This window comes from Camelus ferus, chromosome 33, assembly GCF_009834535.1.
Source record: "Camelus ferus isolate YT-003-E chromosome 33, BCGSAC_Cfer_1.0, whole genome shotgun sequence".
In the NCBI taxonomy this organism is placed as follows: domain Eukaryota; kingdom Metazoa; phylum Chordata; class Mammalia; order Artiodactyla; family Camelidae; genus Camelus; species Camelus ferus.
Window position 1 is genome coordinate 15,341,375 of NC_045728.1, and position 16,971 is coordinate 15,358,345.

The 16,971-nt window shown below is 55.8% G+C and overlaps 1 protein-coding gene across 1 annotated transcript; it reads left to right on the forward strand.

Annotated features, from left to right (window-relative positions):
• The first annotated feature begins 431 nt into the window (after positions 1-431).
• Positions 432-12,778, forward strand: TMPRSS5 (transmembrane serine protease 5). Its single transcript, XM_032472399.1, is given in 14 exon segments — positions 432-553; positions 2,772-2,895; positions 3,255-3,353; positions 3,885-4,007; positions 5,061-5,196; positions 5,547-5,660; positions 7,028-7,071; positions 7,732-7,894; positions 8,867-8,906; positions 8,908-9,046; positions 10,642-10,740; positions 11,213-11,355; positions 11,627-11,779; positions 12,640-12,778. Coding segments are annotated over 14 exon segments (1,389 nt in total). The 5' UTR covers positions 432-550; the 3' UTR covers positions 12,649-12,778.
• Positions 12,779-16,971: the final 4,193 nt, after the last annotated feature.

The following is a 16,971-nucleotide window of genomic DNA, read 5'->3' on the forward strand; positions in this document are numbered from 1 at the left end:
GATCCCCCATCACCGTCCCAGTTCCAGCCCGATGACAGCCCCAGACTGCTGGGAAAGCCAACCCACGCAGAGGCGAGACACAGTCCCGAGGGCTCAGAAACGTTTCAGCAAATGCTAATATCAGTCTCTCGAATCCAGCCCTGTCAGCAGGAAGGGGGGGCTGTGTTCGCACGCATGGGGCACACTTTTTGGCCCAAGGGACCTGGTTGCTAAGCAGCAGTAGCTGGCCTCCCCTCCTCCCCATAACCTTTTTCTCTGCTTCTAAGCTTCCAGTTAGCAAACGGGAGGGGCTGAGGCTGCCCAGCCCAGCCTAACCCATGGTCGCCTTTCCTGCAACAAGAGGTCTATTCATGGTTTCTGAGCGGAGTTCATTGTCTCTCTGGGTGTGTGTGTGTGTGTAGGGGGGTGATGAAGGGAGGAGCCATGTGTGAACTAGGGAAGCCTCACCCTCCAACCAACTGGCCGGGTTATTTATCAATGCTGATCCAAGACCAGGAGCGGAACGCTGCCCAGCAGACCCTGAGGCTTTACATCACTGCCACTGGCCCCTATGGTAAGGCTGCACCTCTGTGCCATTCTGATCGGGCCTCTCTCTCTTTCTACCCTGACCCTTGACCCCATCCTTGGGATGCTCGGCTCTTGGAAAAAGCCTTCTCTGGAAGTTCCTGTGCAGGGACTAGATCCTAGAGGGGACCCTGTGTGGCCAACCTGCTGGCTTTGTTTTCCCTCGGGGCTGACTTATTCCCCACTCTTGTCCCCTACGTGCCTAGCCAGGTGCTCTAATCACGGGCAGTGCTTAGCAAATCATGGCTACATTGAAATCCTACTCAAAGGGGGGACCAGGAAGTCCTGTGGCATCAAGACCATTTTCCTAGGCTAACCACGTGAGCTGGGACAGGTGAGTGTCGAGGTGGGGCAGCACTCGAGGTGAGGCCAGTTTGTTCAGAGGCTGAACTTCAAGCCAGGCTCCCTGAGCGTGCCCTGGAATCCTCCTCTCTGGACCAAGCCATGTAGCCTGGGTAGGGTGGTCTGCAGAGAAGACGGGAGTTACTTCAACTTTAGGGGGCTCTGTCTACTTTACTGGATTATAAATTCATTGAAGAAAGAATCCAGAGCTTATACATATTTCATTTTATATATTATATTAGTATATATTATTATACTTAATACTTGCGTTATACTTTATAAAACACTCTCAATCACATAACCTTGTTTAGTTTCTTCCTCCCTCCCTCCCTCCCTCCACTATGTGCCTCCCTCCATCCCTCCCTCCCTCCATTCCTTCCTTCCTTCCTCTTTCCCTTGCATTTAATATGCATTAACTGAATTTCCACATTGTGCTGGGCCTTGAGCTAGACCCTGGGATTTCTAGACCAGAGAGGAAGGAGAGAGAGAAGGAAATGAGCATAGTATTGGGTCACAGTTGTGGCCATGTGGTTTGAAGAAAGCTTCCAGGAAAAACGGCATTTGAGCTGAGTTAGTATGTGGGGAAGGGGACAGCAGGTGACACGCCTCCGTGGTGTGAGAGCGAAGGCACTGAGGACAGGCACGTCTGTTAATACGACCCTGAGTTCTGCTGTGGAGGAGTTAGTGCTGGCAGGTGAGGATGGAGAGGGGAGGAAGGGTTAGATCACAGAGGATGCTGTGATTCATGCCAGGAAGCTTTGAATTTATCCCAAAGGTTACAAAGATCATTGGACACTTTAAATGTGGGGTTAACTTGCTCCTGTTTGCGTTTTAGAAAGATTGCTGTGGTGGAGAAGGAATGGAGATGAGGGCCAGAGCAGGGTGGGGAGCTATTCACTGGGGAGCAGGTGCTATCGCTCTTGTTTCATAAATGAGAAAATTGAAGTTTGGAGGGTTGATGAGTTGTCAAGTTCACATAGTAGGCTATAGACCGAGCTTTGAACCACTGGCCCAATGTTTTTGCCAAGATCTTATTTTCCACGACTCCTTTTCATGGTACATGAACCTCAGGCACATGTGTGACTCACCCCACCCTCTGCCTTCTTACCCCCACGCCTTTGCCTCTTCAGTCCTCTTTCGCGGGAACGCCCAATGCCCCTACAGGCCAGTTCAAACCCTATTCATCTATAACAGCCTGTCTCAGAGGCTGCCCCTTCCAGGAAGCCTTCCTTGATCTCCCCAACAAGAAGTAAGCTCTGCTTTTGAATTCCACTGGTAGTTGAACTGAGCTTTTCTTCTGTCACTGAACATGGGCCACTTTGCTTATGTGACTTATCTTTAGGACTCATGCAAATTCTTTGAGGCGGTGGTGATGGCGGTCCATGTTCACTGACCTTGAACTCCTTCCGAATCCCCCACCGTGGCTGTGCACTTGGGCTAGACACTGTGTACTGGGGGAAAGAACGGATGGTTCACTGGGGAGGAGCACCTCTTCCTCTGAGACAGGAGGGAGTGAGGAAGGCTGGGGTTGTAGGGGCTGAGGAGGGATGCTGAGGGACTCAGAGGGTGCCCTCCACACTAGCGGGAGGCAGGGTGAGGGGGTGGTGAAGAGTGTGGGCTTTGGAGCTGGCCTCATCTAGGCTCAGGTCTCTGCCCTGACACTGGCTGTGAGAGGAAGGTGGGTGGGGTTAGGGGCCCCAGGAGAGCAGGGAGGCCTGACAGGCATCTGTGGGAACACACAGAGTCCCCAAGACGGATAAAAGGCTTGTAAGTGGCAATGAGGGCACGGCCAGGGTCACTGAAGGGGGACGCGTGGTGGGTGTTGACTCCTCTCCTTGGTGAGTCACTGGCAGCTATTTCCCCAGGGCCTGATGCCGGACGGCCCGGCCCCCATGGAGGCTCCGTATGCAGAGGAGGGCCCAGGACCCGGGATCTTCAGGGCAGAACCAGGAGACCCGCTACGGAGGCTGGAGGCCCAGCAGCAACCCAGTAAGCCAGATGGGGCGGTAGGGGAATGACAGGGTGGGGGCAGTGAAGGGACAGTGTTCCTACGTCCCCCAGATTCTCTTTCCCCCATATCTTCCTAGGTCAGCCTTAAGTGGCTGATGGCAGGAGGCTGTCTCACTATTTATCCCAGACCTGCTCGATTGGGCTCTGAGGGCTCCAGTGATCAGAGCCCTGCCCCTGACTCATCCCAGGATGATGGGGCAGAGAGAGGCGGGCTGGGGCAGCAGGCGAACTCCTGTCCTGACTGGGTGGCTGCCTGGCCCCAGCGTGGCACCTCAGGGTGGAGTGAGGCTGGCAGGCAGGAGCAGGGCCCCTAGACTCTCCTCTGTCCTCCCCCGCAGGCTCCCGGGCAGAGCGCTGGCGTACAGGGCGGCGCGGCTGTGCAGTGCTGGGAGCCCTGGGGCTGCTGGCTGGCGCGAGCTTGGGCTCGTGGCTTCTAGGTCAGTGCTGGGACCTCAGTGGTTGGGAGGGACAAAGGACAGGATCTAGGGGGTGCTGGGAGAGAGGAGCAGGTGCCAAGCAGGTGTTAGGGGCGGGCGGATGGGCGAGCATCTTTTCCATCCACTCTGAGTAGATGGCAAGTGGAGGAGGGGTGAGGTCCACAGGAGGGACTCAGGCTCTACATAAAGAAGAATGTTTTAGTCCTGCGGTGAGAAATGTGCTCTGGTGGGGTTAGGGGCCCCAGGAGAGCAGGGAGGCCTGCGGGATGATCCAGGGAGGCCCTAGTCAAACTTTTTCCAGAGATCTTTCCTGGTCAGAGAGTGACAGAGTCAGAGAGAGATCTGCCTGTCTTCTGTGTGTTGCGTGCGGACGCGCCTAAGGCGGGGTGGTGATGCGGGGTCCCCAGGAGGCTGCTTCTGCCTCCCTCTGCTGCAGGGGTCTTGTCCTGCTCCTTGGCCCCTTCCTGTAGGAATCCTTTCCTTCCCCCAGCCTTTTCACGGTGACCCTCTTCCTGCCTTTGTCCTCTGAAGTGCTCTACCTGTGGCCAGCTGCCTCTCAGCCCGTTCCCGGGAACTTGCAGGATGAGGAGATGACCTTGAACTGCTCAGAGGACAGTGGCGAGGAAGCCCTGCAACCCTCGCTTCCCAGAGCAGGTGGGCCACCCCCCCAAGGCTGGGAGACTCCCACCCCAGCTGCTGTACGGCTCTGAGATCCTCCCTTCTGACTGGGGGCCAGAGGACCAATGTGAAGGGCCAGGAGTTCACTGTCATTCCCCTGTGTCTCCGTGGTGTGAGGGTGGTGACATGATCTAGCCTTGAAGAGCTGAGCTCTGAGTTTAGGGCTTCCAGCCCTCCCTGGGGACTGTCTTTAACTCTAGCTGGGGCATAGCCAAGAGCCCAGGCTGGCAGGAGAGATGGCGACTTGCCATTTGGGGCTGAGTAAGCCAGCAGGTGTGTGCGGGGGGGATGGGAGAGCCAGTGTGTGGCTGGCCAGGGTCTTTGGTAGAGGGCTGGGGACATCATTCCACATTGTCTCCCCCTCCCCCACCCCAATCTTGTCCCCTCCCCTCCAGGTAAGAGTTGAGGATCAGAAGATACGATGCTGCCAAGGCTGGGGTTAGACTCAGTCACAGAGGTTAGCTGGGACAGCCTGGAGCTGCCTTTGGCTAGCTGTGTGTGCCTTTGGGTAAGTTACTTCTTTGAGCCACCATTTCCTTCTCCATGAAACGCGGTAAAAAATATTCACTGCACCAAGTTGTAAGCTTAATAATAGCATAATATATGAGAGTTTAGCCTGGAAAAAGCAGATGCTCAATAAATGGCGACCATCGCTAGTACTGTCACAAGATTTGAAACGTGGGTCCATCACTTGCAGATTCTGTGACCTTAAACAGGTCGCTCAACCTCCACGCCTTAATTTCCTCTGCAGAGCAGGGAAGATGGGAATTCTCACCCCACAGGACTGCTGTGACACTTAGCGATGGAGCACGTTTGAAAGCACTTGGTTAAAACACAGAACTAAAATTCTGTGCAAAGAGGGGTTGTGTATTCTCAGAACTGGCCGGATCCCTGGGGAGCATCTGGGTGACCCAGATGCTGTCATGAAGGCATCTTCGAGTCCCTCCGTAGCCAGGTCCGGCTTGCCCTGCCCACACCGCCCTTCCATCCAGCCGCAGGTGGGATGTGGCTTTGATGCTGTGGTTTCAGTATCTTTCAGAATAAACACCGAGGACTTCTTTCTGGAAGTGCAGGTGAGGGCCCGGCCAGGCTGGCTCCTGGTCTGCCACGAGGGCTGGAGCTCTGCCTTGGGGGTGCGGATCTGCCGGAGCCTCGGGCATCTCAGGTAACTGGGGCCAGACCCGGGGCCTGGGGAGGGTGGAGGGCTGGTGGGTGGGGTGAGGGGCAGTGGAGACCTCTATCAGCCTGTCAGCATCAAAGTACTCAGGAAATGGCAAGAGGTCATTCTGGTCATCTCCTGGCCCCTGGGCATGACGGTACCCCAGCCTGTTTCTCTCCTTTGCACATCCCTGCTTTTTAACAATTATGAATCCCAGAAGAGGTCATTGTCAAAGTCTTGCTCAGTCACTATCCTGGTACCATATCTCCCGCACATTCTGGTTATGATTAACCCCCATCTCTCGTGCTGCAGTTTAAAGCCCATTTCCTCCTGTTCTGTTCCTTTCTCCTGGCAAGACTCACTCACGACAAGGCAGTGAACCTGTCTGACATCAGGCTGAACAGCTCCAGGGAGTTTGCCCAGCTCTCTCCTAGACTGGAAGGCCTCCTGGAGGAGGTGTGGCAGCCCAGGTAGGGCTTCTCATGAAGCTGAGCGATGCCCCTCGTTTCCTAGTGAACAAGCCAGGAAAAAAATCTTCCCAACATGGGACCCTGGTGGCCAGGACACTGGAGGTGTAAACAGGACGACAAAGGGGGACATTTCCCAATTGGAAATTACTAACTCAGTTCATAGGAGCCCTGCCCGTCAGAGTTTCACACACGTTATCCTATCCGCCCCTCACAAGAACGGCAGGATTGGGTGTTATTGTTAGAGGATTTGAAATGGTACTCTGATTCCCATTTTACAAGTAGGGAAACTGAGACTCAGTGAGGTCAAGGGCTTTGTGCAAAGCCACAGAACTGATAAACAGTCAAGCCAAGTCTTGAAACCAGGCTCCTGGCTCCAAGCTAGTGCCCTCTCACCCCTGCTGCACCTTTTTTGGAAAGTCTGGCATCTCAAGAGAGAGACAGTTGATGGCTTGGAACCTAGAGACCCTCCAGAGAAGAGGGCTCTGGGATGGACCCTTCCTCAAATCCTGGGGGCGGGTGCAAGCTGAGCAGGTCTTTGCCCTGCCTGGGTGTCCTAAGCTTTCCGGCAGCCTCCTGCCATCCCTGCATCGCCTTTCCCGTCTGAACCTCCGGCCCCTGCTGTCCAGCTCCTGTCCCCCCCTGAGAGTCCATCAGGGGAATGTGGCTGCCAATGAGGGAGGCTCAAAATGCATCCCTGTCTTGGATACCTGACCAGGCAAAGGGAAGGAGGGCTAGGATGGACTCCACCAGGAGACTGGAGGGCCGTGGGTATGGGAAACGAAGAAACTGAGGACCCAGACACTGGGCTGCATGGGGCAAGAGATGAGTAAAGAAAGAGAAGAGGGCTTTGGTCCGAAAGAACTTGAGGTTTATGCTAAGAAAGAGGAGGGGAGAGAGAAGAGCCGGCGTATGAGCACACGTGGCCAGGAAAAGGGCTGGGGATGTCGAGTCAGCTTAGGGAGGAGGATGGGGCCAAGAACCCTGTCCACTCAGTGACTCGTTTATCCTCTCAGCCACTGAGCACACATTTACGCAGGGGCCTGAGTGGGAACAGCCAGATTTTCACATCTGTGAATACTCTATTTGTGACTTTGGGCCCTGTGCAAATCGACCCCAGAGGACCACGATGTCCTGCGTGCCTGGGGCCATTGGGCAGAGGGTGCCTTGCTGGCCAGGACACCTGCTATGAGGAAGGGCCTTGGGGCTTGGGTGGAGGCAGGAGGCAGATGGCTGTCGCTCTGGGAGAGGCCAGCCTCCGCTCCCCCCAACAACTACCCCCTCCTCCACGCCCTCAGGTGGGTGTGCGGCCTTGGGTGCCCCCCCCCCACCCCGCCCAGCTGCTTGCTTGCGCCGCCTCTGTTTCACAGGGACAGCTGCACTTCCGGTCAAATTGTCTCCCTCAAATGCTCTGGTGAGTCCTGTCCTGGGTCCAGGAAGGTGGCGATGGGAGGAGGGCTCTCCCGGAGGGTGAGAGAGCCGCATGGAGAGGCTCAGCCGGGTCTGGAGTGGGGTTCCCTACCCGCCTGCCCACCTGCCTGCTGGGTGCCTACTTGCAGACACAATTCTGCCCAAGCAGAGCCGTGTCTCAGCCTCTGTCACGTCCCCCACCAGCCGCTGGTCTGGGCAGGTGACCTCCTTGCTTTGCTGCCTGCCCTGGCCCCTGACACTCACCCCTCTTCTTCTGAAGAGCCCCAGAGATGGAGTAGCAGCTTCTGGAGACTAAGGACGGTGGGGAACAAGGGGCCACATGGGAGACAGTCTGTGGTGTTGCCTTTCACCCGTCTTCCCAGTCCCGTAGCCGTCTTGTCATCTGTCCTTTGTGCATCCGTCCACGCACCAGTATCTGACCCCTCCTACGGGACAGATATTTTCTTAGGTATTGGGGCTCTGTAGATAATGCAGCCACCGTCCCTGCCCTCAGCAGGCTCATAGCCTGAGCTCACGTGCTCAGGACCAGGAGTCATGAGCGGGGGCCGTCCACGCCGCGGGGCCACACTCCCGACAGTTAGCAGCACCGTGCCGACATCCGCCTGTCTTCCTCTCCATCTCGCTGGTGCTTGTCTGTCTGCAGAGTGTGGGGCCAGGCCCCTGGCTTCCCGGATAGTCGGCGGGCAGGCGGTGGCTCCCGGACGCTGGCCCTGGCAGGCCAGCGTGGCCCTGGGCTCCCGGCACACGTGCGGGGGCTCCGTGCTGGCCCCGCGCTGGGTGGTGACGGCGGCGCACTGTGTGCACAGGCAAGTCTGGGGAGGAGAGCGCCTCCGACGCCTCTTCTGTTTGGCTGTTGCTACGTCCTGTCTAAGATGTCCTTGTCCAACTGCCTGCCTCCCATGTCTGCTGCGCGTGGGCGCCGGTGGTGTTTGTGAACTTCTCCCTGTGCAGTGCCAAGAACAGCTTTGTTTGAATAGCCCTAATAATACAAATACTCTCTAGAAATAATACAAATATTTTTTAGAATATTTAGATTTAGGATATTTAGATTTGTTCGGGTTTTCAGCTTTTAAAATGCTCTCACGCTCCCAGCACTCCCTGATCACCACTGTAATTAAATCATTTCCCATGTGATTATTTGTTGAACGTCCTTCTCCCCCTTTAGACTGGAAGGTCCACGGGAACAGCGACTCTGTCTTGTTTCTCACTGAATCCAGCCCCTTTGTCGGTCTGTCCACCGCCTCGTCCCCGTGGCCTAGGACAGTCCTGGAATATAGCAGGGGCTTAATAACTACTGGTTGGAAGGAATGAATGAGCTCCTCAGCTCTCTTCTTTGGTGGCGGGCAGGGCAGAGAGCGTAAGCCTCATCTTACAGCGAGGACGCTGAGGCCGGGAGGGCTGAAGCCCCTCCCCGAGAGCAGAGCTAGGAAGGGGGAGACAGGACCCATGGAAGCTTCACTGCCTTGGCTGAGAGTTACCGTCTCACACAGGGCCTTCCCATTTGTCGTAAAACCTGGCGGGGGGTTATGCAGGAGAGGTGGGGGGTGGTTGTAGATACCCCATAACTGTCTCACTTCGCTCTCCATCAGTGCCTGAGCATTTATTAAGCACCTACTGCATGCCCAGGGTCTTGCCAGCTGCTAGGGGGATTCTGAGAGGCCCAGTGATGGGGCCCCACCAATAGCCTCAGCTGGCAGCTCCCTCCACCCACCGCCTCATTTACATCAGCCTCTTCAGCCCCTCCCTTCCCGGGGGCTCAGCGTGGCTCCTGTGTGCAGTTTCAGGCTGTCCCGCCTGTCCAGCTGGCGGGTCCACGTAGGGGCTGGTCAGCCACAGCACGGTCAGGCCACACCAGGGGGCTCTGGTGGAGCGGATCATCGCCCACCCGCTCTACAGCGCCCAGACCCATGACTACGACGTGGCCCTCCTGCAGCTCCGGACCCCACTCCACTTCTCAGGTGAGGCTGCGGTGAGAGGAGCAGGCGCCGGGGAAAGGCGGAGAGGCAGGCTGGTTTCTAAGATTTCCTTCGAGCTGGGAACCTTAAAACCTTCACTTCGCTTGGTAGCTGTCGTGCGCTCTGGCATCACCTGGCCCTGAGGTGGCCCTGACTCTTCCATGTAATCCTTTGGGGACAAACATTCTGGCCCTTTTCACAGCCGGGCTGCAGGTGGGATGCGTTTTGAGGTCCCAAAGAGGAGCATCACAGTTTCTCCATCTCCTGCAGGCTGCTCCAGCCTGGTCCCCAGGCTGGTGCCAGGTCCCAGCCAGGCCAGAGTTAAGAATAGTTAACTAGATAGTTAACAGTATCACAGTTAATAACTAGAACCTTGTTATGGTTAATAAGATTTCCTTTACCAAATATGCTTTCATCCAATCCTCATAACAGCCCCGAAAGGGAGAGGAGGCAGGTGTATACAGATAAGGATGCTGGCGTTCAGTGAGGGAAGTGACTCTCTTCAAGTTCACGAGGTAGACAGCCCCCCGGCCAGGGCTTCTCCCCCTACAGCATCTCCCCTAGAAGGGCGGCTCTGCCACCCGCACAGGCCAGCTGCACTCACCTACATACACACACACTCACACTCGCGGAAACACACACACACGTGTGCGTGCCCTCAGATGCTCACACGCTCATGCAAGGCTCACAGGGGTACGCATGCACGCTCATTCCTATGCGTACATAGCCACGCCACACACACGCACACTCACAAACACTCAGCACGCCTCCCTCCCGTTGCTACCTGGAGCCTTGGGTTTCCCGAACCACAGTTGCTGTTGTCTCTGCCCTGTTGTTCAACAATGAACACTTCTAAAGTGACTTAAAGTGTATTTAAAGGGAAACTTTAGGTTACACCCTAACTAGAGAACCCATATGACTAACAGTAAATAATAACCACAAAATAATAATAATCACGACAAATAATCACCACCGAAATGCAGAGAGTGCACAAAGGCACTCTCAAGTCGCAGCTCCAAGCTGTCCTCTGCAGAGCGGCCCTGCCCGGGGCGCCGTCTCCCTGCTTCGCGGGGGCGCACAGACAGGAACAGAGCAGCAGCCGGAGCTGTTCTCCTTGGTGCAGTCGAGGGGCTGAAAGAGAACTGGAGAGGGAATTCTTTCTCCCAGTGAGGCGGTGTTTATCTCATGGCATGTCTACTCACTACTTAAAATCAGGTTTGGGCTACACCTCATTGGACCAGTTGGAACAATGCCCCAGGGGGGTCCAAACACCCTGAGGAAAATCTAAAACAGGTCATCATTAGGAGAGATTAGGAAGGAATTTCCACACCCCCTCAGTCCCAGGTCGGGGGTGCTCAGTGTGGACATCGCCCAGCCTCGGGTGCCCCATGAGCTGCGGTTTCCACACTGTCCTCTGTGTGCATGGTGCCCCTCCGGTGGTACAGCACATGCGTGACCTGCCCAGTGGTACAGGAGGCTGGAACCAAGACAAGGAGGGGGCAAGGATGTCTGCCAGGCCTGCTCTTTTCCCAGCCTCAGGGGGAGGGAGGCCTGAGTGGGGCCCAGGACCCCCGCCAGACACCACACACTCTCCACAGACACCGTGGGTGCCGTGTGCCTGCCGGCTGAAGACCAAGATTTTCCGAGGGGCTCTCAGTGTTGGGTGTCTGGCTGGGGCCACACTGACCCCAGCCACAGTGAGTCAGCTCCCAGGGCTCTGGATGCAAAAGGGGTGGGGGGTGGGGGTCATCCTTCCCTAACGTGAGGCACCTCCACCTCCCACCGCCTCCTCCCCTGGCCACAGGGCAGTGCCAGGCCCCTCCTCCTCTGGCATCACCTTTGGCCAGACCTGTGGGCCCGTCTTCCTTGCCTGCATCTTTCTGGGGGAACAACCCCATGTTTCCCCCAAACCCAGGCCCTTGCTTCCCCTTCCCTTGTCCTGGGAGCTCCAGGGCCTTGGCATCGGGTTGTATATGTGAGGTCTGCTCCTCCTCATTCCCTGCCCCCAGGTCGGACAGACCCCTGCCTCCTTGCCCAGAGTCCACAGCTCCCACCCTGGGACCCCTTCTTTGGGTCTCCGTGTCTCCCGGGCCTCTAACCCCCTCTTGCTGCTCTGCCTTCCTGGGGCCTGGCTCCGTGTCCCTCCATCTCTGCTTCTGCCTCCTGCAGCCCACAGCTCGGACATGCTCCAGGACACGATGGTGCCCCTGCTCAGCACCCAGCTCTGCAACAGCTCTTGCGTGTACAGCGGGGCCCTCACACCCCGCATGCTGTGTGCGGGCTACCTGGACGGGAGGGCGGATGCGTGCCAGGTGCGGCAGCCAGGGGCCTGGGGCGGGGTGGGCAGGGTGTGCGGGGCTGGTAGAGGGGTGTGGGACTGAACATCCTCTCTAGGAGTGGGGAGCGCCCAGGCAAGTTGGCTGTGTGCTGAGGGTTTAGGAGGGCGAGACAAGATGGGATCCATCCTGGAAGCAGGATGGTGTGGAATCTACGGTGCGCTCCCTGCCCTGGGGCGGCCTGGCTCCCCTCCCCCAGGAAGGACTCACTGCTTGTTTCTCTTGTCCTGGTGCCTGGATCCCTCAGGGGGATAGCGGGGGCCCCCTGGTGTGCCTGGACGGGGGCACATGGCGCCTGGTGGGGGTGGTCAGCTGGGGCCACGGCTGCGCGGAGCCCAACCACCCCGGCGTCTACGCCAAGATCGCCGAGTTCCTGGACTGGATCCACGACACCACGCAGGTGAATGTGGGGCCAGGTGGGGCAGACCTGTTTGTAGAGGACCCAACCCTCGGAAATCGTGACCTCTTAGGCCTGGGCCCGCCTGGGGGCTGGGGAATGTCCCCAGAGTGGGAGGGGGAAGAGGTGACACTTCTAACATTGAATCCATTTGATCAGTTTAACCATTTACTCCGGAAAAGTAGACCTGATTTTGTAGCCCAGATCTGCCGTTTCCTGTTGATTCTGGCAAATTCCTGACCTTGGTCATAACCATCGTGGCTGCCTTGTGTGCTAGTATATGTGATGATCACATGAGGTCAGGCCTGCCCAGTGCTGGCTCAGAGTGAGTGACCCTGGTGTTATTATGTCTCTACTTAGGACCATTACTCATCCCTGGGCGTGCCTGCCCTCCCTGCACTAGGGAGAGAGCTCAGTTTAGGAGCTTGGGTTCAGCGAAAATCAATTCTGTGTGCTCTGGGTGGGCCACTTGCCTTCATCTGTGCGGTGGGAGAGCCAAGTGAGAGAATGCGTACAGAAGCGCATCATTTGTATGAAGTACTTCACCAACGCAGGGCGTGACAATGGGAAAGGCTCAGCGCAGGTGGTAGATGATAAACTTTGGAGTTTGCAGGGGACACAGGCATTCATCTTCTCATTCAAACCTTCTAAAAAAACCGGTTGGAGCAGATAGCTTAGCCCCATTCTATAGCAGCGGAAAGGAAGGCTCTGGACGGTTAAGTGGTGTCTTACAGTGAAAGCGACCCGGCTGATGGATGGTGGATCAGCTCCTTTCTCTTTCAGCCCAGGACCGCTTCCTCCAGTCCTGTTGTCTCCTCCATCTCACCGCATACCAGCCTCATGTTTCCTGGGGTCTCTGGCAGGTCGACTAGATGGAGAAGGAGCAGCAGCCCTGGATGCAGAAGCCATGGATCTCTTATCACTGCACAGGAGACAGTCACCACCCATGGGCCAGCCTCTGGGCCACAGGGCCTCTCCCCTCGGGCCCTGATTTCCAGCCCCTCTGTCTCATCAGAGAGCCTCAGTGACAGGAGAGATGCTGGGCCAGGGTTGGGAGGGTGGGGGATCTGAGGGGTCGGGGGAGGAGCTGGAGGGGAAGAGGTGCTGGCAGCAGCTGGGAGCATGCCCTTCTGCCCCCTCCCCTCCCCAGCTCTTGTGCACATCTTTTGGGAGGCTGCTCAGGAATGCCCTGGGTCTGCCTTCTCCCTGTGCCCTCAGGTGGGGGAAGTGTCTCCGTAGAAGCCCAGGCTGGGACGCTCCTGGGCAGATGGGGTCAACCCAGGTTAAGCCCATGGAGTCAGGATCCTCCCAACTCTCCTGTCGATCTCACCTACTTCCTGCCCTCACCTGGCTCTGGCTGGCCTTGCTGGGGCAGGGGGCACTGTAAGAACACTCTGGTTGGTGTTGGAATTGGATGTAGGTTTTAAAATGACAGTTCTGTGAACTGGTCCAAGGACTTCCTGTATTAAAGTGAAGTGATGTATGGTCTTGGTCACATCCTCCTTCCAACCCCACTTCGCTTTCTCACAGACACATTAAGGGGTAGTAGAATTACAATTGTCCTCCCATACATGTTTCTTAAAGCTCTGGAACTGATTGCTGCTCATCTCTCAAGAATTTTGGCATATACCCATTTATATAATTCTTTACATCTGTTAAAGCTGCATGTACTGATTGGCCACAGAAAGCCCCAGCCGTCCCGGGGCTCTGATGCTGCAAGTGTGACTGTCACTGAGTCAGAGCTCCCTCGGGGAGGGTGTTCCCCTCAAGACCCCCCTCTCCTTAGCTCTCCTTTCAGAACTGAGCCTTCCGGCTCAGGGAGGTGTTTTTCTGCACTTCTGCCCAGTTAGCATTTTCCTCATTAAGCTTCCCCCCAACTCTCTCCTCTCTAGCAATTAAAATGCAATTGGCATCTTGTTTCTAAAAACTGCAATGAATTTTTTATGGTGCTTACCCAAGGAAATGCAATTAGCGCTCAGCAATAACACAACTTTTTTGTGAGTTTATCAGCTTTTTTTTTTTTTGAGGGGGTATTACAAATGAATATTCATTCCTGGAGGGTCGGCTTCCTTTGCATGAAGGGCACTAAAAAAAAAAGGGCCTCAATCTACAGTTGTTTTATTACCTGGGGAAGTGGTTGCTGGGAGTCCGCTGCCAGACTGCAGAAGCAGTGTGGGAGAGGCCCTGGCAGGTGGCAGCCAGCCTCACGCTCTGTTCTTAGAGCCTCAATCTCCAGCTTCCATCCCGAGACCAGCATTTACTCCCTGATCTGGTGAAGTCTCAGGGCTGCGGCTCCCCCTGGGTGGGGGAGTTACCAGCACATCCATCAGTGATGCTCTTTTTTTGGGTTTCTGATGTCCTCCTCATACGAATTTGCTTATTTAAAGGGAGGTTTTTACTCATCACGGTCATTATGACCTGTTCATCATCAGTAACTCTTGGATCCTACTTTCTCACACGTGGCATCTCATTTACATCCCACACCATCTCTGTGGTGCAGAGATTATTATTGTGCCCATTTCACAGGCAAGAAAATTAGTTCAGAAAGATTAAGTGACTTCCCCAGGACCAGCCAGCTAATCAGTGCCAAAGCCAGGATGTGAGCCTGGGGTCTTTTTACTCCAAATCCACATCCCGGTTTTGCACGTGGATGAGCGAGATGGTCCAACACTGCACAGAAGGACAGACCTGGAAGGCACTCATCACCTGGTTTAGTCCCCTGCCGACAGTAGTGCTTTGCCATCCCTACCTTTTATAGGTGAGGAAACCAGAATCTGGGAAGCGGCTCCTGCCAGAGACCCTTCCTGGGCACTATTCTTGCAGATTTCCACTTCTGCATGGTCTGACTTAAATGTAACAAGTGAGCATCTTCCACAGGAGGACAGTAAAGAGAACACTCATTACAGAATTTGCTAATAGCGAATCCCCAGTTAATGATAGAAGGTCCCTGTAACTTTCGCTGGGTGACCTGTCAGATCTACAGACTCAGAGGCTCTCGCTTGCCCTTCCTGTGCTGGCATCTGCCACTCCAGTGCTTAGGAAAGTGAGGAGAAGTGAGTGCCCTGGGCCGGCTGCTGGAGAGCAGGGCTGGAGATGGGGGCAAGGAAGGATGGGAAGATTCAGGTCCAGAAGGATTTTAATGAGGACCAGCTGGGTGCCCAGCTGTGTTAAGCTCTGCAGGGAACTCAGAGATAGAGAAGCCAGCTGGCTGCCTTATTGGAGTGGTGAGACTTATTTTCAACAAATGATTAGTGGCCAGCCAGGCACAAAGCTGAGTGGTGAGGCAGTAATTGCTAAGGGAGCTCCAAGGACCCATTGTTGACTAAGTCAGGGTGTTTCTGTGTGTGCAGGAAGCCTGTCTCTCCCCCCAGGGATTCAGCGTCCCACCTGGGATGGCTGGGTGGAGCTTGTCAGCCTCCTGAGACGCCTCTGGAGGGGGACTCCTGGCTGCCAGGTCCAGGGCGGAGCCCTTCTCTGTGCTTTTGGGGTCTGGAGGGTCCAGTAGGGTGCAGACTCTCCTTGTGAGACTTTGCTGGCGTCCCGCTTCTCCTAGGAGTTGCTATGAACAAGGGGACAGCCCCATCGTTCCCTGGGAACATTTCTCAGGCTCTTGCCTGCATTGTATTTTTGGAGGAACTGGGCTCACCCACAATAGGACAAAACCGGAAATGCTATAAATGCTAACAGCTGGTACAGTAGCCATCAGGAGATGGTTTTCCATCTCCATGGTTTTCTCTCTTCTCCCTTCTCTGTGCTCTCCTGGTGGTGCACGTAGGACCTCAAAAGGGAACTCACCTATACCTGCTCCTAGGCTCCAGCCTCCCTCAGCACCCTAGGTCTGATCCCTCCCCACCTTCCTACTCAGACACACGGGGATGGATCTTTGGGTTTGCTTCATGCCTGGGGCTCTTCTTCCTGCTAAACTGCTGGGAACCCAGTGTGGTTAATGGCTCTTTAAACTGTGTCTTAAACAGCTCCATCTCTAGGAAGTCTCCGGGTAGCAGGTGGGGGGTAGCTTCCTGCGGAGGGGTGAGGCTGGTTTTTCTTACACATTCCAAGGCCAAGAAAGGGAGGGGTAGAGCCTGCAGGCACCCTCTGCAGGTTTCCAGCACCCCGGAAGCCCCAGGGCAGGGCAGTACTGGGGCTGGTGCTGGAGTGGACTAAGGTGGGGACTCAAACAGAAGAGAGAGAGGAGTCCTGGTTCCAGAAGGTGCGATCTCCCACTCAGGGGCCTCTCCCAGAGTAGCATGTGGGTTCCAGGAAGACAGTGGCTTTCCCAAGGCTGGGCTTATCTTCTGAGCATCCTCTCATCCAAGGAAGCTCTGGCTGTGGCATCTGATAGTGGACAGTCCCATCTGGGTCTCCAACCACTTGAAAACATGTTGTCCTGAGCTAGTAACTCAGCCTCCCTGGAGTCTGGTCTCCCACCAATCAAATAAGGGGTTTGGGCGAGGGCGTCTCCATGGGGTCTGCCTTGTCAGGCTAGCTTTAACGCAAACCTCTGTTGCCTCTGGAGACACCTGTCTGCCCCACAAAGTCCTGTTGGTCACCCGTGGAGAAGAGCTTCTTCCTTGGGACAGATCTAAGGCAACCAGCTTGCTCTGGCATCCCTGCCCCACTGAGTCCCTGGGAGGATGGGGCACCAGGCAGAAGCCGTCTTTCTCATCTCCTGCTGTGTTTGTACCCTGGCAAAGGGTTCAAGAACAGGTTTTCTCAGGGACTACCCAGCTCCCTTCCCAACACCCCAGGCTCTGGGTGGGGCCCCCTGAGTACCAGCTCCCTGAAGACAGGAAACTTCCTTCCTGCCTTGAAGACCACAGGCACCTTCCTTCTGCCTCCTCTCCCTCGACAGCTCGTAAGCTGCCCATGGGCCCCTCTGCTCACTAGCCTTTCCTCCTGCAGGTGGCTCAGTAATGAAGGAAGTTTTCGGCCCACGGAACCATTACCAGGCAACTTGGGTCTAGGTCATCCTCTCTCCCGAGCCATGTGCCAGGTTCACAGAGGGAGGAACCTTTCCCAGGGTCCCTCAGGGTGACCCCCACCTTTCCAGGTTGCCCAGGACTGCCCCAGTTTTTAACACCAAAAGCCCCAGGTCCCCAGCAACCCTGCAGTCCTGGGCGAACCACCGGGACCGTGGGTCACGCTAAGTCCATTGCCTCTCTTCTGTATAAAAGGAGTTCTGCAAAATCCAGTGT